The sequence below is a fragment of the Tribolium madens genome, unplaced genomic scaffold (assembly GCF_015345945.1).
Source record: "Tribolium madens isolate multiple individuals breed KSU strain unplaced genomic scaffold, Tmad_KSU_1.1 Scaffold_3;HRSCAF=73;Tcas5.2_LG2, whole genome shotgun sequence".
NCBI lineage: Eukaryota > Metazoa > Arthropoda > Insecta > Coleoptera > Tenebrionidae > Tribolium > Tribolium madens.
Window position 1 is genome coordinate 6,461,943 of NW_025401006.1, and position 23,817 is coordinate 6,485,759.

Consider the following 23,817-nt stretch of genomic DNA (forward strand, 5'->3'; position numbering starts at 1 on the left):
AGTTCATAATTTGCTCATCAGTTTTATACAATGTTGTGATTTTTAAAAATTCGGTCAAGTCTCAGATTTTTGCCTTGGAAAATATTAATCATAGTTAATCATTTTTGCTTTAAAGGTTGACGGCCTTTTACACTTAAAACTACCTTCTGTCGGAAGTCATATATCATTATCATTAATAAAATAATCAAAATATTTATTTGATAAACTGCTTAAAAATGTTAATTCAAACCAAAACCGGAAGAATTATTCAGAAATATTCAAGGCAAAGCTTTTTAAGTAGGCTTAAAATAATTACCAAAACGAGATTCAAAATTATTATTTATTCGATCTTATTATACAAGGTGTAACTTTTTCGTTTATTTTGCTGTATTATTAGTTGCATATATAATACAAGTGTTTTGCTTAAGTACGAATTAGTTTAGATTTTTTTAAATTCTCGTGGCTCACTCAAAATGAAATAAAAATAGTTTTATCATTTTTATTGAAATAAACAAATATCACACTCTCAATAGTTAATATAACATTCGCAAGTCAAGTTACGTATATTCGTATTGTATTAAAAAGATTCTATTTTATTTACATACGTCTTCTAACAAACATTTTTACATATCACTAAAATGTACAGTACTTGATATCATTGTTTATGAAACGTACAATATTGCTACAATTATTATTGTGGACATTAAACACATTTCGGTGGGTTTTCAGATGTGTGAAAAAATTTCATCACAGTACACAGGTTTTGGCAAGTTTTTCCGACAACACAAATAGGCCGGCTTTTTAGCATATAATTTAAAAGTTTTAAATTTGAAAGTTAGCAATGAAAAAATATGGCAACATATTATGATGCAAGTCTTGTTTTAAAAGAGATTTTTATGAGTCGCAGACGAAACAATTTAGAAGATGAAAGAACATGCAAATTGGAATTGTTGCTTCTAGTCGGATTAAAAAAGTGCCATAAAGCATGTGTTTAAATAATTCTTTTTAGTTTCAAACTATCCGTACAAAGAATTTTAAATTCATATTAAGCGGAGATTGCATTTTTTACGATCATAACAAATCCGAACTTCGTTATTAGTCTCGTTTTATTTCTCTTCTCTCCGGTTTTGCATTTGACCACACGAAATCATTTCGATAGCGTCGCCGTTTCGCACGAACTGCCCATGCTTTCCGACGCACCCATATCGAAAGTCTGTGTGGTCTTATCCAACTTTCATAAATCGGGAACGGCAGTATCGAACACTTTCATTTCTTGTAAACCGTTGCACCGCTCCATGCGGGGGTGGGAGTAGGCGCGCTGGAGGGCTTGAAGCGAACTGGACGATAAAGTCCTTTCGAGGATCTCCCCCCAGTATTTCTCAGAGAGTCCTTCGAGATCACAGCCTTGAGTATGGGTGAAAGCACCCGAACTGCTGTTGCTACAGCAGTGCTGTTGGTGGGACTTGGGCTCCTTCGATTTGCGACAGAAGAGCTAAAAGAGAAGGACATTAAAGTGTAATAAATATTAGGAGCGGATGACAACGTAAGAAATAATAGAGCTTTCAGGACAGGCTTGACAATGTTCCAATATGTAATGTGGAATTTCAGCGACACAATCAATTCCAAATATAAAAAGACCCAATATTTGACTTAAAAGTGAATATTAATTCGAATTCATCTCATATTATATAACGGTAATCAATCCGAAAAACTTACATAATAAAAAATAATTTGCAGAGTGGTTATATAATCTTTATCATAAATCATGTGTAATACTTTAGTCAGGTTTTCAGATAATATCTCCTCAAAAAACCGTTTCTTTTCCTTCTTTCCATTTTCTCTTCTCTCATCTACTCCGAAAGCTCGTTATTCTCGATAAAGAGATTTGTCATTTTCGCTATACATTTTTGTCGGCTAATAAAAAAAATTCACAAACTCAGGCCGCAATTAAGCCGTTCCGGGCAAAAAATGTAAAAACATATTGAGATTATTTAAATATTTAATATGATGCAGAATCAGTAGAATTTTCGAATTTTGGACACTTACTCTGCTAAATAGAAGTTCTCTACTGATTCTCCTAAAATTATTATTCAAAAGCCAATAGAGGAAAGGGTTCCAGAAGCTGTTGCTTAACGCAAGCCAAGTCGCCAAAAAGTCCAGAGCGGCAGGGGCTCTCGATCCAGTGCAAGCAGCGACTACTTCCTGAATAGTCCAAGGAGTGACAAGGACGATGAACCCTAAGGACATGGCCGCCATAGTCCTGGAGGCTGTCGTACTCAACCGTCTCTCCTGAGTCACCAACTGAAAAATATTTTTATTCAAAAATTGATTAGCGTGTAATAATGATCAAAATCCGGCCAAACTGTAAACAAGAACTTCATATATTGCCTTGAATTTCCTTAATTGCGATCGAACATTAACCGAGCAAATACACAAAGAAATGAAATATGCTTATCGATCATGCATGTCAGACAAAATAAATACGCGGTTTTTCAAATTAAAACCTCACGTCTTTGCCTGTTACCTCTCCCTTTGCCAAGTATTATTTGCTTTTCATTTCAGATATGTACATTTATTTAAAACGCGCCTAATAACTGATTTAGAACTGTTTCAGAATTAGACTATTAGACTCCTGTGCAACTGACACTGAATTATGTAAAGTTCTCTTAAATCCACTTAGGTTACAAGTAGACTCCACAATTGCGGAGTTGGAACTAGGATCTGTTGCCAATTAACATGTCTAAACAGATCCACCACAAGAGTGAAAGAATAAAACAATCTGAAAGTTCGTGTGGGTGACATGTCGAGGGACTAATATTATTCCACATCAAGCACCGAGTTCAACTCGGAGACACTTTACCTCTTCTGCTTTTAATTCCCCGTAGTGCAGTTGGTTGCTAAAGGTTGCGAAAACAAAACATTTACCCCAATAAAGAGAGCAGGTTTGAGGAGTATTAAACTTCTTTTTCTAAATTAATCATGCAAGATCGATAGGTTATTTGAAATTATTCAAACTTAAAGTTTTTAATAAAATGCAAATTCTTTTATTAAAACTGGATTATTTTAAATTCGACAATACTGCGTTTTTTGTCGGAAATTGGTAAATAAAATCAAAATCAATATTTAATATTTTTTTAAAAAAAAGTTGTTTGTTCACAACAGACATAACAAATAAGATTTCGGATCGTAGTCATTTGCAATTTTTGATGGTAAATAAAATAAAATGTATTTTGTAATAAAACTATAAAAATGACAAATAATTTTAGCATCTAGTGCTTATTATTATTCAATTTTTCTGCGAAAAGTGATGTTTCTTGGCTAAACTTAAATAATTGTGTTTGGTTCTGTTCGGCGAGCTTTGTAGTGGAGCTGATTATCTAAGGGGGGTGATAATGTTGAAGTTTTACAACAATAGTCATGTGATGGAGTGATTGTGCAAACAGATTAAATTAAGCTGTTTGCAACTTTGCCGTCAGCAAAACTCCCAGATTCAAAATCAACGATATTTAACGCAAGCGGCGAGTAATTTATCACACAGTTGACATTTTTACGCATATGTAACTCGCTAGCAAAAATGTAATTTATATTCGTATGAATTTATATTTTTGCTACTTGACATCCGTATAGGTAAAACGATTTGTTTCGAAGCGACATCAAATCGGAATAAATCTGAATCCAGGAGTTTATCCGGTCGTCACAAGTTATAATTAGTTGTTCGGATGATTATTTCGTGCTTCCTCTTATCCAAAGATGACATCGGAAGGGTTTTGTTGGCTCACCGGATTTACCTCCGAGGTGACAACTTCCGATAGCTCACGTCCTGATTCTCGCCAAGATAAAATGTCCAGACACGTACTGTAATAATCCTCAAGCAAATAACAACACAGTGGGGCTGTTTTTTGCGTTATTGTCGGGATATTTATGATCTTGCAACGAGATTTTGACGGACGATTTGTTAGGAAACATTATGAATTATGTAGACGATTATTGCTTTCGCTGACCTTCGTTGTTTTAGTTAAATTATTTCCGACAGACCGAAATAGTTAACAGCAACGATCATATTTTAATTGATGTTGCGGAGATTCGGCCGTGACGCCGGATTAAATTTGAATATTTTGTCCTTTCTGCGTTTAACAATGACACGAGTTTAAGGCTTTTTCGGATTAATGGAACGAAAGCAAACCCCTGTGTAGGTTTATTTTATTCTAACGCGACAGAAGTAATAAAAGAAGTATTGTCTGTTTCGAATAGCTCAAGTAACCTTTAAATACCTTGTTAATATTTTCAGAGGCTTTGTAAAGTAATTTCTTTAAAAAATTTAATAAGTGTTTTGGTATGTTGGTATAAAAGTCATTGTTTTATAGAGAAAATAAATACAAAAGCCTGATAACTAAATTTTTGTTAAATCAAATTACGATCATGATGTAGCACTTTGTTCCTTTAGAATAACTTTTAGAGATCATTTAACCTAAGTTACATTCCCTCGTCAAGCTCGTTATGTTTTTGTAGGGTGGAAAATCTCCTTGGTTTCATTGCTCCGCTCTAAACTATTCCTTGACATCCCAGTAATTTGTAAAGAACGACGAATTTAGTAGTTAATTATTTGTGATTCTGAAGCGTTGTGAGGTGACTAATATTAACGTTGATAAAGTCAAGTGGCTTAATAAATTGTCAAGTAGTATTTTTTGAGTATTTGCACCAATTGTACAAGTTGGGAGATTTTTCATTTCAAAGCTGTTGTTGACTTGAATAATGAGAAGTCTGAAAATATTTCAGTAAGTTTGTAGTTTTTGTTGGGACAAAAATCTAACATGAAATTCTTTCAATTTATCAGAGCAGAAAAATATCTGAAACTGGCAAATAACTGGTCAGATTTATTCGAAATAAAATTGTTCCTGGTAAATATTTGACCTGTTGACTGGCATTAATTTGTTTTGTAAACACTCTATCACTCATTATTTGATGTAAATACAACGCAATTATGTTGATGATGAGCCATTTTAGTTACAATATGTTGCCACATGACACTGCCGGTAGTCTATAATTTAGCGCCACCACTATCACTAGTCTTCTGGGGTGTAAGTTTAGACTCTAAAGGACGATTAATAAAGATGATTAAATCCAAGAGATCCACTTATGGCCTCGCAACGAGTTTAATTAAATCTTGATTTTTCATGCCTACATGATACTTTCTATCTCTTTGAGGTTTGCAATACTGTTTCCTTTGAATCGCTCCGGGCTTACCAAATCTCAATTAACGAATATTTTTATTTCAAACTTCACCGAGGAATTTAATTAGATTCTCATGCCTTTGAAAAAGATCGTTTTTCATATCATTCTCGCAACTAATTTATCTTCTGAAAATCACAATATCATGTTAATTTATTTAGTTCGGTTCGTAAAAAGTTGAGAAAACTTCCATCTATTGATTCGAGTGTGTTACTGCTCCAATTTCCTCGACCTCATGAGCGATTTAATAAAAAGTGTCCTCTTCATAGCTAAAATCAGTCGTTATCGTTCTTTCACCCTACGAATATGGCCTCGAGCGTCCCAGTAAAAGCTCTGATCTCTTCGTTTATTTATTCAAATCCAGCGCAAACAACCGACAACTTTGCTACGACAAAAACGAATCATATTGCCACAGAAAATGAAATATTATTGTAACATATGGCAGTCTTTGCGACTACTGCAATGCAACTTAATTTCAAATTTGGGCTTTTAACCGTGAAATAACTTAATAATTTTGTTATGCAGACACATAAATTTATAACAATAGACTCGACCGGCAATCACAATCTGAGATGTTGAAGCGTAAAGTTTGCGAAAGAGCTTTCAGACAATGTTACAGACATAAATATATTTCCTGCAATAACGATTTTTACTCCAACACTGTTCTGTCACTCCACTTTCTTCGATGCTTTTAAAAATCACTTTAATAAAAATAAGCTCTATTAGATCGAAAATTTATTTACTGCCAGAGTTTCAAGCACCCATTTCACGAAATATGACTCACTAATAAAATGCAAATGAGAAACGAATTTTTATTAACAATCTTTAGGACAACAAACTCGAAATCTACGATGCAGATATAAAAAGAAATGTTTTTAGTTGATCATCAAACTTTAGCTAATCAGGAGTTAGATTGCATTCATTTATTACAGTTTTTCTAAACTCTTAATCCCGCTGGTGGGAGTGTTAAAGGCCATCGTCCCGCCACCGGAAACGCGATACAGCAACTTCCGTCAGTTCTCCCATATCAAATATCCCATCTCGGCTGATCCAATCCTTGTTGTATAACTATTGGTGGCACAATGAAGCCATTTCGCACCCCTCGAAATGCAGTCGTTTCCGAAATTTGCATTTTGTTATATCAGCGCTATAAAAACGTAACAGTCCTGTTAAGATTTTGTTTTATTCTCCTTTAGCAAATATCTATTACACGGAAACCAATAAAATCTGAATATTGGGGTAGTATCGTAAATCGGCTTTGTGTTTTTTCCGGCGATTATCCCATTCGCACCTATTTCCAAGATAAAGCCGGGAATGTAACATACGAGTCTGAATTAGCCATACAGAAACGCTATCATATTCCGCTTCCATTATTCATGTTCCACCAGGTCATCAATTTTCGCGTTAGTGTTATAAAATATTAAAGCAACCCCCGTCTTTTCATGTGTCATAATACCCGATTCTTGCGGATCATTAAATTCCGACAAAAATTTTCAGAGCTTGATTGCGATTTTTTCAATGGACGTGGTCAACATGGCCGAGAGATAATAAAATTGCGGTCAACATACGCGAATTATCGCAAAACCGAAAAAATGAAACTTTTTACCTAAGCTGACAATTTTCACGAGCGCTAAACATGATTTATGTCTACAAGCTGTGCCCTTAAAACTTAAAGAGCCGTCACCTTGAATAAAAAAGCCGTTAGACTATACAATAATCGAAAATCCGGTAAGATTGATATAAAACGGCGAATTTATGTCTCCATTTATTTCCAAAATTAAGCTATTTGTAATCTGTACGCGTTATTGCGTGCGGAAAATTCTAGAGATTGCGTCGTTTATGAATAAATCATGCAGACGGTTTGTTTAAATTTGAAAAAAAGAACTCGAATAATAAGAACGCACCGATTAAAAAATATTCCAAGATTCTTCTCTGTTTGATGCGTTTGAAAAGAATTTAACTCATGTGGTTGCTCCAAAATTAAATTTGATAGAGGACATTAAAAAGAGATTATGTTTAAATGAAATTTTCTTTTTTGTAACTCGATGCAAAAGCTTCATATTTTACGAATCAAGTCAAAGCTTCCAGGACCCTAATAAGATTATTGAAATGCAAAACTCTCAGTTAATTGGATGTTATCGTTTGCTATAACAGTAATAAACATCCTGAATATAATATATCTGGTAAAACGTGTTTTTAGATAACATAAACAAATGCATTAATTCATATTTACCGACAGGAAATTAATTTTCAACTTGATGTTTTTCGAAACAAAGCTTCTTGTTGCATCAAAAATACCTGTTTCATTTAAAAAACGTGCGTGGTACACAAATCTCTATTAAATTAACAAACCAAAAAAAGTCACCAGTTACTGTTATTGCAAATAGAAAACACTAAAAAATATTAGTTAAAATTTTTCAATCGTTATTTATCGTTTTCGATAATCTCGACATTCTCAAACTGTGTGTTATCAAATAGAACCGCAACAATGAAAAGCGCATTTTCCGGGAAAAATGTGAATTTACTTGTTATTTGCTTTTTCACCAGACTGTTTTTATGCCAATAAATAATTAAATGCGATTCTCTTTACATATTACGAGATGATTATTGAATAGAGCAGATATAAAATCGACAAATTTCTGCTTCGAGGTTAATGCCTCCAAAGAAACGAAGTGGCACATCACGACAGTAATTTGATTAGTGTGTCATATTTAATATAAAATGAAAAGTCGCAATTCTCTTTATTAAAATGAAAGCACCTGAAAAATATAATATTTCACAAGATGTTTAACAGTTAGAACTTTTTAGAAGTTTGCGGAATTGAAGCATATTACTCTTGTATGATGCATTTTTAATGTCATTCAGTACCTCTATTTTTGCGCTTTGTTAAGACGTTACAGTCAATATGTTTTATTTTGTCTGAACACTTTACAATTTCAAAAGTAAGAACTGTGCATGTATTTTGAATTAAATTATTTTTTTTTCTAATTGTAATTTAAATAATGATAATGTATGTTAAACTTAATTTTACTAGTGCAGATGTGTGTTTATTAATAAGATAGAAACAAATATTTGAAATTACAAAACTTTTGGAAAACCAGACAAAATTTTTGATATTCATTATTTAGATTTTAGAAAATCAAATGGCTAGAGATTTCTCTTAACCTTCATTATTAGCGACTTTTAGAACTGTCTAAATAATTTTTCAATTTTGTCGTCTGGCTGAATGAACCGATACCAAGTTAATAAAGAGGAGTTTCTTCGATATAATTTTTGTTTTATTCTGGCGCAGCTCCAGTACGCTTTGCCAATATGTTCAAGAATATTTGGCGCCTTTATATAAAGTAATTTAGCACTAAATGTGTTGCAGTTCCGCATCTTTCATTAAATTCATCAAAAATTTGCGATTTTTGTTACAAAATTTCTATTAATTTTGTTAAGTCTGATGGATTATCACTAAACCTTCTAGCTTTGTTCGTTTAAAGATATATTTCACCTAATTTATATTTTAATCGCGAGGATAATTGTTTCAGGATGATAACTCATCGGCGAATGACGCGATTGATATTCCGGAGATGAGATATGAGATGTGACAAAACATAAAACCACTCCATTTTTAATGTTTTGTGAAATACCGAGCTGGATAGAATTTAAACGCCATAACTTTGCCTGCCATAAATTGCATCCGACATAAATAGTAATGAGGTGTTATTTATACGTGGGATAACCCATCACTACATGACATATTCAAATTATTACTCTTTTATAACACGAGTTGTAATAGACACACCAAAAATTCAAATCGGCGGAAATAACAAAGGCTTAATCTGTAAGCCGGGATTAGTGCAATTCGAAAGACTATTTAATCCACTTTATTATTTCAAAGGCGGCCTAAGCAAAGAGTTCTACATTTATCGTTCTAAATTGTTTTAAACACTGAAGGTTCGAGAAGGGATACATTTGAGTAAAACTAATTTTTTAAAATTAAGAACATACAGGTGTCTAGAAACTAGATAATTTATTAAATAAGGATGTACTCGTACTTAATTGTAGCTTTAATGTATTTACTAAATTTTAAATGGGTCTTGTCAAAAAACAAATACAAAACAAAAAACAGCAAAAATTATGACTTAAAACAATTGGGTCGTTGTACATATTTTTTATTGCATATTCTGAATCTTTATTAAAAAATAATTGCCCCATGTTTTTTTTTTTTGAAATCCTAATTTTAGTACAAAAAAATTCAAAAACTCGTAAAATAAAATACATTCAAAACACGTGCATTTTATTTGCTGTGAGGTAATAATCTATTCTTTGCGCTCATTGGCTGTTTGAATGTCGGTAATGCAGATTGCAGATCTGTTTTAACGTTATATTTTGGTGTTTGTTTATTTTAATATCTGTGTTCTGTGCATACAGTAATAATTATGATGCCAAAAATGAGTACATTTAAACGTTGTGATTAAACATTTGCCATATAATTCCACTTGCCACTGCTAGTTGTCACTGCACTGTCGTCAGTGCTTTTGGGATTGTTACGTAGTAAAGCTGGAATTTGTCTCGGGTTTAAATTCTACCCCAAATTTAATAATCGAAATTGTAGTATTTCAAATTCTTCCAAGTTAATTTATTGATGGATCGCTTCTTTGTAAAGTAATCTCTAACGTATAAAAGTAAAAAAAACTCAAAAACTCCGATAGATGCAACAACCCTATTTTAAAAATTCCTATGTTTTCTTCTACGCGTTAGGACGTGAAATTTTGAGAATCAAGAAATGTACCTAAACATAAAAATTTAAGAATATAAAAATTAAATAAAAGTAGCTTTTTTTAAATTAGAACAAGAAGAATACAGAAATATATTTACATATAAATACTTAATAGTATGAGAAATTAAGAATGTAAATATAACACAGTAAAAAAGTAGGATTTATTTTGTCTTATAAGTAAGTATTAATGAAGACATAATAACGTCGGGACTTATTAAAATGTTTAATTGTTTACGTTGGTAATAAAGGTTATGAGAATGTAAGTGTATAAAAACAAACCTAAAAGTGGAGCATAAAAATATTTATGGAAAGTATTAATATTTCTTAAGTGTAAGTAGATACTCAAGAAGATAAGAATGCAAAGGTGTAAACTTAAGTGGAAATCAACGTAAGATTTAAAACAAGAAAAAAAATAAAGCTCAGTTTTAAAAGTTGTTTACGACGATTCGTGAAAAAACAAAACTTTTATACAATAAATAATTGGATTTCTGTCACACTTTCTACAAAAGAAGTATGTCTACTGGAAAGCATATTTTGGATATACCTTTTCTATGCTGGTCCCTCCATAGTCATCAGGACTCGCAATTGTGTTGCATCCCGACTTCTTCAATCTCAGCTTGTTGACATGGAAAGCGGATCCATAGCAGTACATCAGAATCATGGTTGTGGGAAAGTAAAAACCGCACGCGGCCAAGATTCTGATGGAAGCACGGGTGTAAAACGGCTCACAAGCCAACATTCCCGTGGGATTAAAGTAGTAACCGCCACGAGGTAGCACCAAAATCGAGAACAACGTTACCGACATTATCCATGTCATGCTTATGATAGCGACACAGCCCTGCAACCAAAACAGGATTTACATAATGGAAAAAAAACAAATCCTGCTGCACTCGCAGGACGTCATAAAATTTCGATTTGTGGAAAGAGAACAATCTTTTCTGGACCGATTTTGTGGAATTATGCAAGACATTGTTCTCAGGTTACCCGGATTTTAATATTTTTTATTGCTGTGAATCTTTTTGTAGTCTTGCTGTTCTTTGTAACATGCGGAGTTTAGACTTATCTCCAGCTCCCAACTTTGTCTATTATGATATTATTTTGGTCAAAACACAATTACCATCATGTACCGTAGTATAATAGAGTCTCTTTTGTGACATCCTCAAATCTAACGCCTATAATAACAAAAGCGGTGCTGCATACAAATCATCTTTGAAAATCCAGGAATTTACGACTGCGCCGTATGCAATCTGACAACCGAAATTTGTGTCCGACATTTGAAATATTTTTGCATATTTACTCTACTGGAATTAATTCTCTAAAGTGGCAAAATAAAAAAACTTTTGTTAAAAATGTATGAAGGTGCTTATCCTCCCTTCACTTCTCCTTTCGCTCCCTAATCGCAAAAAAGCCGAATCAAGCACTCTACCAGAACTCCCAATGTCTCTCAACGAGTCATTTTTCTCCCAAATTTTTTCAGCTCCCGAAGCACTATCTGCCCGTAATGTTCTAATTTCAGCACTGAACGGCTTAAAATGTTCACAAATGGCTCCGATAAACTCACCCTAATTACAAATAAAGCAGCCACAACACTTGTTTCCGATTCAATGAAAATTTTTATCTTTAGATTGAATGAAATATTAGTTAGACAATGAATCGCAGACTTGTGGTTTTCTGCTGTGCAATTAATCGTTGCAAATTGTCTTGCAACTTCATAATGTGGTACAAGCCTTTTAACTTTGTTCCGAATTAATCCCCCGCTTTTTGCCAAGTGGGAACCGTGACACTGCAATTAAATATTCATTTTGCAGTAAAATTTTAACTATACAACATAAATAACGTCGTTGACACCGTTTGTTCATTTGGAAACTAAAATAATTAGATTGAAACAAGAAAAAGTTTACTGATAAAATTTGAATGGAGTTTTAAAAAAAGGAAAATGCTTTTAGGCAATCAAAATTAATTTTAATTTACCTGCTGATGAGCTTTTCAGAATAACTGGCGTTTCAAAGAAATTAAAAAGAAAGTGTGCTAATGATATCGTTATAGACTTAATAGGTCTATTTCGCTGCAAATAATTGAATAAAACACTTATAAAAGTCCTCAAAGTGCCGTAATAACGAAACGACTACTACATATCTGAAGTTCTGTGTGTAAATGGTAACTACTACTGCCGCAGTAAAAGGTATTATTAAAAATATAGACAAGAGTTGCATCTTAAAACTTATAACCTTGCGACTAACAACGACTATGATTGACAATGACTTTTAATTATTTTGCAAAGTCACTTTTAATCTGTTTTGATTCTAACAGTCGCATTAACAACCGATTTCATACATAGTAAACAGAATTAACGACAGTTTCTGAATCACTGAGTTGGAAAGATAACAACTTCCCATAAAAGCCAAACAGTCCTAATATATACTTGCGTAAATCATAATTGAAAAGCAGAAAAAAAAAGTTAAAACGTGGTTTCAATATTTGTTTATTATTTTATTATTAAAAAATCTACATTTCATTAGGTTTGTATACACGCCAATATCCGGGTATTCAATAAAATTCCACAACGTTGTTTATTGGATCTGACTTTATATTAAAATCGAGTTGTTTAGAGACTTCAAACACACACTATTTTTAAAGTTTTCATCAAAAATCCATCCATAAAGATCTCGATTTTGATAAATGTTTTACACTTCTTTTGTAATGAATGTGAGCCGTCAATCTGAAAGTTATTATCCAGAAAACTAACGCCAATTTACTGTTGAAACATCGAAGCTGAAATCGCGTTTCTTGTTGTTGCTCCGCTTCTACAAGAAAAACGACTGTCTGTCTTCTTCAGTGACAATATGTCCGAAACAGGCCGAGATCAGATTTTGTAAATGGTGCTTTTAATTGGGTTACAAAATCCAAAAAAATATTCCTGAAGAATGTTTCTAAATGTTGACATATTTTATTAGTTGGATGATTAATTATAAGGCAATTATTCATAATCGTTTTATTGTTTTCTAGTTTTTGTTTCATCCTCCTGTTCTTGACATATTTTACAAACAAGGATGCATTGTCATGTTTCAATAAACTTGAATCCATGCTTCGTTTACTATTCACTAACTAACTGCTTGATTAATTCAGCTTCTCGAACCGGTTGTGATCAAAATTGTACAAAAGCGTATAATTCGATTTGGCCGTTTTGTCACTGTTAGTCAATACAATCAGCAACTTCTTGTAAACACATTCTTGTAAACAGTGCATCGAAATTTAGGTTACGAAGTAAAAACAGTAATAGCTTTTGTACCGGTCTCTGGACTCGAGCTGTCATCATCGATGATTGATGGTCAATTTCCTCGTCGAGGCTTTTTTAAACGCTTTTCACCAAATAAGAAAATTTATTAGCGCGCTTCTAATTCCAAGTGTGTGAAATTGCTTCGGAGATAAGGAGAAGGCGTAAACCGCAAAATCCTATGGTCGAGGCTTTAGACATTAATTAAGAGAATCAATATGGCGGTAATTTCGGCTATAGTTACGTTTGTTACCATCAGTAATTGAATTTTGAAGTGGCCTAACTAAAGTGGCGACCGCTTCCTATATAAGCCGACTTTCACAAAAATGAAGCGCCTTTAATGAATATCACATTTCAAGATTTTATCGATCCTTATTTTAATTCCTCACCTTTTTGCTGGAATGTTTGTGATAACGGGCAGGATGAAGCATACAGAGATACCTATCCATGGCCATGCATATTAAGATCACTGCAGACTGCTGACTTATAGCCCCTCTGAGCAAAGCCTAGAATCAATGAAGACAATGTTACAAGAATATAAACACGCCACCGCTCTTGCGATAACATTTTTTAACCCAAAATTTGCATGTTTTTACCAGGGTTTTAAATAAATTAATCTTTTGTCGCATTAAAGCCACACATGAGCTTACAAAAAATGTTTAGTGTGATAAATAACGTTTTAATGAAACGCGGATCTCTTTGAGGAAAAATGCATTTAAGCTTATTTAATGATAAATTATGCTGCCCAGATTTATAACAAAATACGTGCCATTAATATCAGTTTCAGTTAAGTAAACTGAAAAAAAATCATAATTAAAAAGCAAGCAAGTGTGCCTTTCATTAGCTTCCATGAAGAAGGGAAGATGGATTACCTTTCAGTAATTATTATCTGGACTCGGAAAATATATTGTTTTACAGGGTGCGCGTTTACAACGTGTTAATTGATGGCAAAGTCAAGACTGATTTTTGAACGTGGTTTCAGAGCTTTCTACACAAATTGAATCTGAACGAATTATCAAAGACAAACCGTACCTATAGTAAAAATATTTCTAAAATAGTATCGTTTATATGTTGTGTGTTTCTTTACTATTTTTTAATATATTTAAATTAATTACTTTTATCATTGAAATGCACAAAAGTAGTCAAAGAAATATTTAATAAATGTTCCGTTTTAAGTAGGTATTTCTTGGCTTTTTTCTTTAGTCTGAGTTTTTCTACAAAGAAAATCGTAAAAATTTGCTTCGCATGTCGACTGGTCTAAACAATGCTCTTATTCTGCAAGCCCAGCAGTGATTACACAATTTGAATAATGGCAAACAAGCTAGAGAATCACCATTCGCACTGTCCACCAGAATCCGTCAGTGGTCCAATTCGAAATGTGGAACAATAAATTGAATTATCTCATTCGAGTCACGAAGTACCATAAATCTGTTATAGCTTCTCCGATTGACCGCAAGATAAGTTAACGGGACGGCAAAAAAGCACCACCAGATTCTTACTATTTATTGACGATGCGTTTTATTTTTTGATAAGATTTGCCATTAAGAACTGTTCATTTGGAATTCCAGTTATAGATTTTTTTAATGAATGTGTAGGTATATCCGCTTTGGATGTATTTTCCGTGTGTTTTAATTGATGTTTATTTAGATGTAATCTGCAATTCCTTTGAAGAAAACTTCGTTCTCGGTTATAATTCGCTAATTGCGTTTTATTAACTGTTTTAATATTTGTGAAAAGCATGGGCATTTTTTAATTTTTGCTCTAATACTCTTGGAACTAATATTTGAAGTAGAACTTTAGGTGTAAACGTTAGAAAGTATTTTAGTACTTTTATTAAAATAAATAGCTTTTTATGATGAATTAATTTTTTTTCTTCTGAGATCATCTAATTATCTAATTAATTTTTTTGGACTTGTAAATTGTTAGAATAGTTATTATCAATATTAAAAAATTTATCTTCAATGTATATAAAATAGAACATGATTGGTAATAATTGAAAATCAATTATTTGAGTTAATCGGATCGGCGCGACGCATATAGTGGAGGCAGTTTAAGACAAAGAAGTCTCCGAGAGACATTTCAAAACTAATATTTGAAAAAAGCTTTTAGGTATATCTCAACATTATATTATACTGCTATATTTTTTTTTGATAATTTTTGTGCAAGTCTGTTTGACCGTCCGGTCTGTTCTATTGCATGTTTCCAAACTGGTAAAAGGTCCTAACGCGAACAAAGTTAGTTGTTCGTGTTGGCCAAAATCCTGGCTAAGTGCTCTGTAGACATACATCAGTGTCAAACCGGTGACCCTGTAAACGGGATCCGTATGCATTTTGTTCCATTTGGTGGAGTTAATGGTCTGTGATAGCGAATTGATTGAGGAACACATTGTCGCAGGATAATGCCTATCAGGGTGATAACTACACTCATCAACTCTTACATGTTTCAATTTATGCAAATTTGATTGCATCTGTACTGTGCTGGTCCAGACCGTACTAGTTGCAAATTAATTCTAAATGCCAGAAGCGAGCTTATAAATGCGACAGTGGGTAATTATTGTCATAAAGGCTTTAGTTCGGTGGCTTGTAGCAAGACTAAATCAACATAATGCGCAAAAGTTGTGTTTAAAAATTAAAACAAAACGCAAATATTTGTATTTATGAAACAAGTTAAATAAACACAAGTTAATTATCGCCCGGCGCATCCACCATTTTTAATTGTTTTACTAATAACTTCTCTCAACTCTTGATAGAAAATTCAGTCCAACAAACCACGGCCATAAACATAAATTTTATCTCTGGCTATTTGTTTTTGTAAATAGGTTTGGGTGTAAATGTTGTCATCACCGGGCTAAGGTAATCGTTTGTAATCGAGAGGACTAGAAGCCTAATCCTCTGGATTTTACTAAGTGTTCCACACCAAGCCAAACAAAGAAACCCACTTCAATAATTTATCAAAACAAATAAAAAACTCCGCTCTAACTTCACTTTTTCAGGATTGATTTTTATATGTTTGCTTTAAGAAACAATGAATTGGGCAAATATTTTTCAGTTCGGGATTTTCTTACGTAGAAATGTTTGTCTCGGAAAAAGCTGACATAATATTGCTTTTTTATTTTGAGAATATATCGAGTGCGTATAAATCGTAAGATAACAGATGCGCCTCTTAGAGAAAAATATCAAAATATTATTAGTTGTGTTGAAGCATTGTAGCGCGAGAGATAGACGAGAGGAACATTGCTGATTTTGTTTGGTGCATTGTATCTCGGGTCAGTTAAATTCTTTTACGACCTGCAATGTCAGAAAGTTTTGCTGTATTTATTTCCTGTAAAGAGTGACATTTTATCTATAGAATCCATATTCTGTGTAAATTCAACAAGAAAATCAATAAAAAACATATATTACTATATGACTAAATTTACGGTTCATGAAATATGTAAATAAAATTATCAAATTCCTAAAGGCTAAACCAAGTTTTCTTGAATTTAAGCCAGCGCCGTCTAGTCGGTTTCAGTTCAAAGCCTAAGCTTTGAGACTATTAAAGTCAATAGAGCACTCGAAAGCAAAGTACATATTATATTTTCATTGAAGTTTAGTCTAAAAGAAAATAAATCACGCGCTATTAAACAATTAAATTTAAACAAAAAATGTTTGAATATTTATATTAAGCTAACTTTACCACTTGTGTAATTTATGGCGAGAGAAAGTTCGCTAAGTTGCAAGAGCCGCAATTTTGCTGCAAGTCAGGTACGCGACTAAAACAACCATCAAAACTCACCCGAAAACAAGGATTAAACTAATCTTAATAAATCTCAAAAACTAAAAACATTATTTTTAGAATTGCTAACGAAATTTTGCTTTTTACGGAACTGACCCACACTTAATTCAATTACTCAACCTATGCCGCTAGTAATTGGGGTCGAAATAATTGTTTTAGATTAAATTTATGCAAAAACCGTTGTAATTTTATAAATTAATAGCTCGAATTAAAAACCAGAAACCGGATTCTTTTGTAAACATTCCGCCGATAATTCGTCGCTGCCCCAATTCATCGCCGTCAGTTGCAATTAACGGATCCTCTGTTATAGTAATTACCTAAACATAATGGTCAAATTCGATATCAATCAACTTAACAAAATTCGCTTACCTGGATTTGACAGACTAGCTCTCCATAGGGCCAACAGTGCCTCAGAGATGGGACAATTGCGAAGGGAGTCACCAACAGACCCATGGCGAGATCGTTACATGCCAGAGACGTGAGCAGATAACGCGGCTAAAACAATTTCTAATTTTAATTAAATGCGGCGCAAGGGTGGAAAAGAACATCCTAATTTGTCATGTGCAGAAATAATAATATTTGAGACAGTAAATAGCTTCTTGAGTAAGTGTTTAAAAATAACAGCGTTTTGTAATAAAGTTAATCTTGCAAATCCTATTTTTGAGGATTAGCACGACAAGTATCAACACTTTCTAAAAAAATCCGTCTTTGATAAGCTACTAAAAATTCTATTTCTAAATTTTACCTGCGAGTGAATATACTTGGAGTATCTCCTGCTGTTGATTACAACGATGAGTAAAACATTCGCTGCAAGGACCCCCACAGTTAGCAGGAAGACAATCAGGGCCTGCAGTACATCTCCAAGACCCAGCAAAGACAAGAAACTTGCTTGACTATACCTCGGATGCGTACAGCTGCTGTTTTGCAGTGCTGGCGCCACCAAAATCGCAGTTTTGTGGTGCATTTTTCACTTTTTCACTTTATTGCTACCTATGCTTGTAATCACTGCCACTTGTTTTAAGCATCTTGCACTCGATTTTAGTAAAATTTCTCAAGTCAAAACACATTGGAGAGGCTGGAACAAAATCGGCTAATTAATGGCTGGAAGAAATGGCTTCGGGGAGGACAGATTCGATTTGATAGATTAACTGCAAGCAGGCAAAGAAGAAACACCTAATAACGAGTGATTTAGAGGCCCAGAGGCTCACGATCGAGGAACCGCCCTTATCTGAGCTATCCCTGAGTTGCAGTTTCACATCACACTCGGACAAATATACTCAGAGATAAGTAAATACAGAAGCAGGCGATATGTTTCAACACGAAAAGATAAATTCAGTTTGAGGAAAGTGAAAAAACTTCAAATATGAAATTACTAAAAAAATATTTTGAAAATTTCAAACGGCTTGTTTCATCACATTAATTAATTTTTGTTATCGTTTTATATACATTTTTTTATATAAACAATATCCAATTTTTATATAAAAATTGTTAAAATCAATCTGAGTTTAACCAAGTTTCTAAAAAAATTTACATTTTGAAAACATTTGCTATTAAATAACAAAAACTAAAAACAGAACTGCTTACAGATGTTTACGACTGTTTTTTTTGTTTTGACACTTTTTAAATAAATGAATTACTCTAAAATTACCTATATAACTTAAATTAGAAACAAAAAAAAAATTTAGGCAATTTTGTATAAAAAGTTCTAGGAAAATTTTGTAGGTATCTGAATTGTCAAACTATCGAAAAAATTCTTGCAACGTAATTTTTTGTTATATTTTTAAACTTTTTTCATAACTTAACACTAGTATATTATGTTATTATAGGAATAGAAGTGAGTTTATGCGGCAATACTGAACGTTTATTTATATAAATAATTTAACTGAACTACAGCATAAACTCACTTTTATTCCGAATAACATATATTATTTTATTTTCAAACGTATTTAAATTGAGAGAAAAGACCACACTGTAACAAGTAAGTAAATGAACAAAATAATCAGGACACTTTGCAATTAATAAAATCATAACTATTCTTATAAAGAAACATTACGCACTAGTATCGGAATTTGTGTTAAGTTTTTCAAAAATGTTTATTAATTTAACTAGTGCAGTTAGTAGTGCAAAATGTCGAATGCTGATGATCTAAAATATGCCTCTTCAGAAATTACTGAAGCAGCAAAAGAAAGACAAATTGGTAAATGTCACGGTAAAAGTAAAAAATAAAGTAAAAGCACAAAAATAGAATTTTTACTCCAAATGACTGGAAAGTAAAACTTTTACGTGTGACATTTAGTTATTAAAGTGGTCACTTATGTGACGTTTGGGTCTAAATAATCATTTTATCTTTAAGTTTTATCTTTAATTTGTCTATTCTGAAAAGAAATACGTATCTGAATGACAGTTTATGGATACAAATCAGTTTGTTACAATCACAAAATAAAAAGAACAAATAAAATATGTAATTATTAATATACTGTTTTTTATATGTGGAGGAAAAGGGAAAAAGGCTGCATTTGATAGTATTCACGCTATTGACATGTGGTTTCAGCCACATGTGTCTGACACTTCAATTTGATGCAAGTTCATTTCTTTAAACTTCCACCCGATTTCTCGAAATTCAAGCTTGTCACATCTCCCATGCAAATTATGAAAAACTGCTTTAGTACAAGTGTAATTCTTACGTGTATAAATCTTAGATCGGATCGATATCGTCGAAAAAACACTTAAGATTCGCTCCGCCGTTGTGAAAAAAATTCCCGGCATCAGATTTCGCTAAAAATCAGCAAGTTGTATAAGTGAGTTATGAAAAGCAATTGCAAAACCGTTTTCTTGGCGGAAAATGCGGAAATCAACTTCTCGGCTTCTTGGAAAACTTCATTATATTCCGATGTTAACCGAAGATCGCATTCAAGTGCAAATGCGTGAATAATAAATCGGCTCTGTTATTGACTCAACAACTTATAAGTTAAACATCTGCCGAAACCGGACCTGCATCAAATGAAAATATTTTCGATGAATATTGCCACTTGGGATTTGACTCACAGTGTTATTTGACCGCGATGCAACAATTGACCGCAAATGGGCCCAAAGAAAGGAATTTCAATTAAATAAAAATATTTATGCAAGACCCTCGACACTGCTCATCCACCAGGATAATCTGACAGAAAGTCGGTCTTTTAAACATATAAACAACTCATCAATATGCCAGAAATGTTAATTCTGTGGATTTTAATTTCTGCTTGTCACTTTGTTTAATTCTAACTTTGTGACTCGCATTTAAATACATTTGCAAAGTAATCAAGTATTATTATATTTTATTTCCATCACTCAAAAAACGGGAAATGCACGGTTCACTTAGCAATTAGTTCCGGGAAAATATTTGTCGAGTCTTTTATTTAGTCGTTCATTGCATTCGCATAAAATTAATCATTAATTCCGCTTTAGCAGAGAGCCAGAGAGGCTTTTAAAATTCATATTTGAACGCCACACAGCTATTTCCACTATTAGTGCAATATTTCTCAACCCCTTAGACACCTACATAATTTAGAGGTTTTACATTGTTTGTTTTCTGTTTATGGACCATTTCTATAAATATTCTTGCAGAGGGTTTATTGGAAAATCCAAACAAAGCAATTTTAAAGTGGAAAGTTTTGCAAAAACAATTCTGCTTTAATTATTTTTATTTTGCAGCTTTTAGTTCTAAAAAGAGCGTTTTAATCATTTTCTACCATACAATTAAAAATTTACTTTGCACCAAACTCATCATAAATTTCAGAATTTTTGCGAAAAACAACTCTGTTTGCATGATTCTCCAAATCGACATCAGTGTTATAAAAAAAACTTTTTTGATTTATGTTTTACATATTTGAGGCCGACCTATTTAGGTAGAATATGTCGTAAGCGGGGGGTGCAAATCATTTACTGCCCTAGGGCGACCTGTTTAGAAGGGTTTGTCATCACCCGGAGTTTCCGCCCTAAGCAAATAATACCGAAGCTCCACTTTACGCAAACGCTTTTGCATAAGTTTTTATAGCTCCCAGATGTATGTGATACACTCGACAATATAATTTATAGAGATATGTGTCTAAAGCAATAGAGCATATTTTAGGGCAAAAAATCACTAAATAGAGCATAATTTTGCACAGACACAAATATTGAAAACGTTAAGGACGACGACCACAAAAATGCTATTTTTCTTCTCTGTCTTATTTACTTTTTGAGGGTGAATAAATGTAATTTTATGTACAACAGTCATCGTTTGCAATTCTTATATTCTCAAGATTTTATTTATTGTCTTTTCCAACCCAGCCGGCCCAAAGTTAAATAAAAATCGATCGATTTCTAGTGGCTGGTTTGCATTTAATTGTTGTTCTTTTCCAGAAGTGTCATTAAAAAAATTTACAACCCTTTGTTTGCTTCAGTCACCCCACACTACACGTTTTAAAAGCAAACCAAAAATATTTGATTGTTTATAAAATTTTAAAATGCAGTTAAAAGTGTGATGAAACTGCCTAACCTACATTTACAGAAGAATAAACTTTAGGACTTTATCAAGAGATCTCAATTACAGGAAGCCACAATTCCAAACAATCCAATCTTTATTACTTTTGGATTTATTTCTTTAAGGTTAGAGTGGCCAGAATTCGCCTCTTTTAGCCCATAAAGAAGAGGATATAACTATTATTTATGTTGCTAGGCTCAACGAAAAATTTTAACTTCTCGGCTACATTTAATTAAAAACTTATTTAAGTGTTTTTAGAACTGTTTCAAAGCTCTGAGGAATGCAATTAGTCAAATTTATTCTATTTCTTCATTTTATTCCATTCGGCAGGTATTTACAACTAAATAAATTTGCTTTTCTAACTACGTGTGAGTGAAAATTTAAATAAAAACCAACTCGTATTAAAAATTTAATTTTATTGACAACTAATCGTGTTATTTTATTTTTAACTTCATCAACTTAAATTACCTTAAACTGAATCGATACAATTGCTCTAAATATATAAGTAAAACTTTATTAGTTACTCAACCATATAGATGTGCACGAAATTATTGTTTTCCTTACAAACAAGAAATTTGAATCTTAAAGAACCAAACAAAAAGTCCGTTTGTAACATTTTGCAGAGATTAATTAATTAACCAACATTATTAAACTTTATTGAAAGGGTAAGAAAACTGGCTACGCTCATTAGGAATTGGTTTTTATTTTCAACCTAAAGGAATTTCTATCAAAATTCATTTTAAAAAATATCAAGCCATTGTTAACACGTCGGAGTAATTTAATTTTGTAAAAAGTAAAAATTACAGCCGGTGTTGTTAAAGTTCGGTTAAATTAAAAAACTTTGCACAATTTGAAGTTTTTAAGAAGGAAAACGTTTCAAAATAATTAAATTAGTTTTGAAAAATTTTAGTAAGAAGAACGTGAAATAAAAGTATGTATGACTTTGAAAATTTGAATTCTGAATGTTTTATATTAGGTTTTGCTCGAGCGCATTTCCTTTGATAAAATATGAAACAAAATATTTTTACGATCCGTTTTAAAGGTAGAATTTAGTCCAGTTTGAAAAGTTTAAAAATATTAACCATTCTAAAGTTTATATAATATTATTACAATAAAGCACTCCATTTCAAAACTCAAAACAAATTTCCGTCAAAACAAGTAACATTTTCCAAACAACATAATTAAACTCGCGACTGACGGTGAATTTATTCCGAGTCGTCTTAAAGGTTTTTCGTTTTAATATAAAATTCAACAACACCCAACTGCGTAAAGCAATAAAAAACATTCCGAAATAAAGGAAGCGACCTGAATAACGATACAGTCGCGGTAACTAATCATTCATTTTTTTATCTTTTTATTAAGCTGCGAGCTTAAATTCAATTCTTAAACCTTTGGAAATCTAACAAAGAATATTGATTATACAAAAAAAAATTATACATGGTTGGTGATAATTTTTTAACAAATTAATATTTGTTTTAACTAAATACTAAGTGTGAATGTAAAAACTGTCTTTAATACGTACCAATAATAATCTTCAAAAATAATTAAAACAAAATTAAAATTAAATTAGTTTTCGCGATATCACGACGTAACTGTTAGAACCAAACCCAAAAAGGCCATTCGCGCAAACCGCCAGATAACGACTGCAGTTTCCGAACTTGATACAGACATAGTCCTGGCATAGTGCTGATCCTCCCTTATTCAAGCAAGCGCATTTCAACCAAATATCTCTGTGTGTTCAACGATATTCGCTATAAACTAAATACAATTTAATAATTAAATTTAGTAAACAAGGAATTGTCATCATCAAAGAAACCACAATTAAAAATCTTTACGTTTAGAAATATTACTACAGCCTCATTTACTGCAAAATTCAGTATTGTTTCGCGTCTCGAGTTATTATCCCTTCTCTCAACACAAGGAGAATTATAGAGACGACGCGGTTCAAGTGATGAAATCAAAGAAGTTAAAGCTTTATTTTTTACTTTGCAAATAGAGTTTTATTAAAACTAAAATTGAGAGCAAAATTAAGGTAGAATATAACAGAGAATAATTAAAAATAAACAGTCATTAATTCTGGTGGATGCGCCGGGACAAAATAAATATTAAAAAATTGTAAGCGTAACTAATTTTAATTTTTAATTTGTTAATAAGGTTAATTAACACCTTATTAACCTAATAAGCAACCATTAGTACGGCTGTAAAATCGATGACACGTAAGGAAGCCATAGCACAAGCACCCGCCCTCCAAGAATTTGCAAGTAATCCAGTTTAAACTGTGCGGCTGAA

At 32.5% G+C, this 23,817-nt stretch overlaps 1 protein-coding gene across 1 annotated transcript; it reads right to left on the reverse strand.

Moving 5' to 3' along the window:
• Positions 1 to 456: 456 nt before the first annotated feature.
• On the reverse strand, positions 457 to 23,176 carry LOC123007615 (trace amine-associated receptor 1). The gene is made up of 7 exons (XM_044403001.1): positions 23,051 to 23,176; positions 17,770 to 18,099; positions 17,394 to 17,519; positions 13,640 to 13,756; positions 10,521 to 10,814; positions 2,026 to 2,280; positions 457 to 1,471 (listed from the first exon to the last, which is right to left on the reverse strand). The coding sequence occupies exons 2-7, from the start codon at positions 17,986 to 17,988 to the stop codon at positions 1,214 to 1,216; spliced, it is 1,269 nt and encodes a 422-aa protein (XP_044258936.1). The 5' UTR covers positions 17,989 to 18,099; positions 23,051 to 23,176; the 3' UTR covers positions 457 to 1,213.
• Between the last annotated feature and the right edge of the window lie 641 nt (positions 23,177 to 23,817).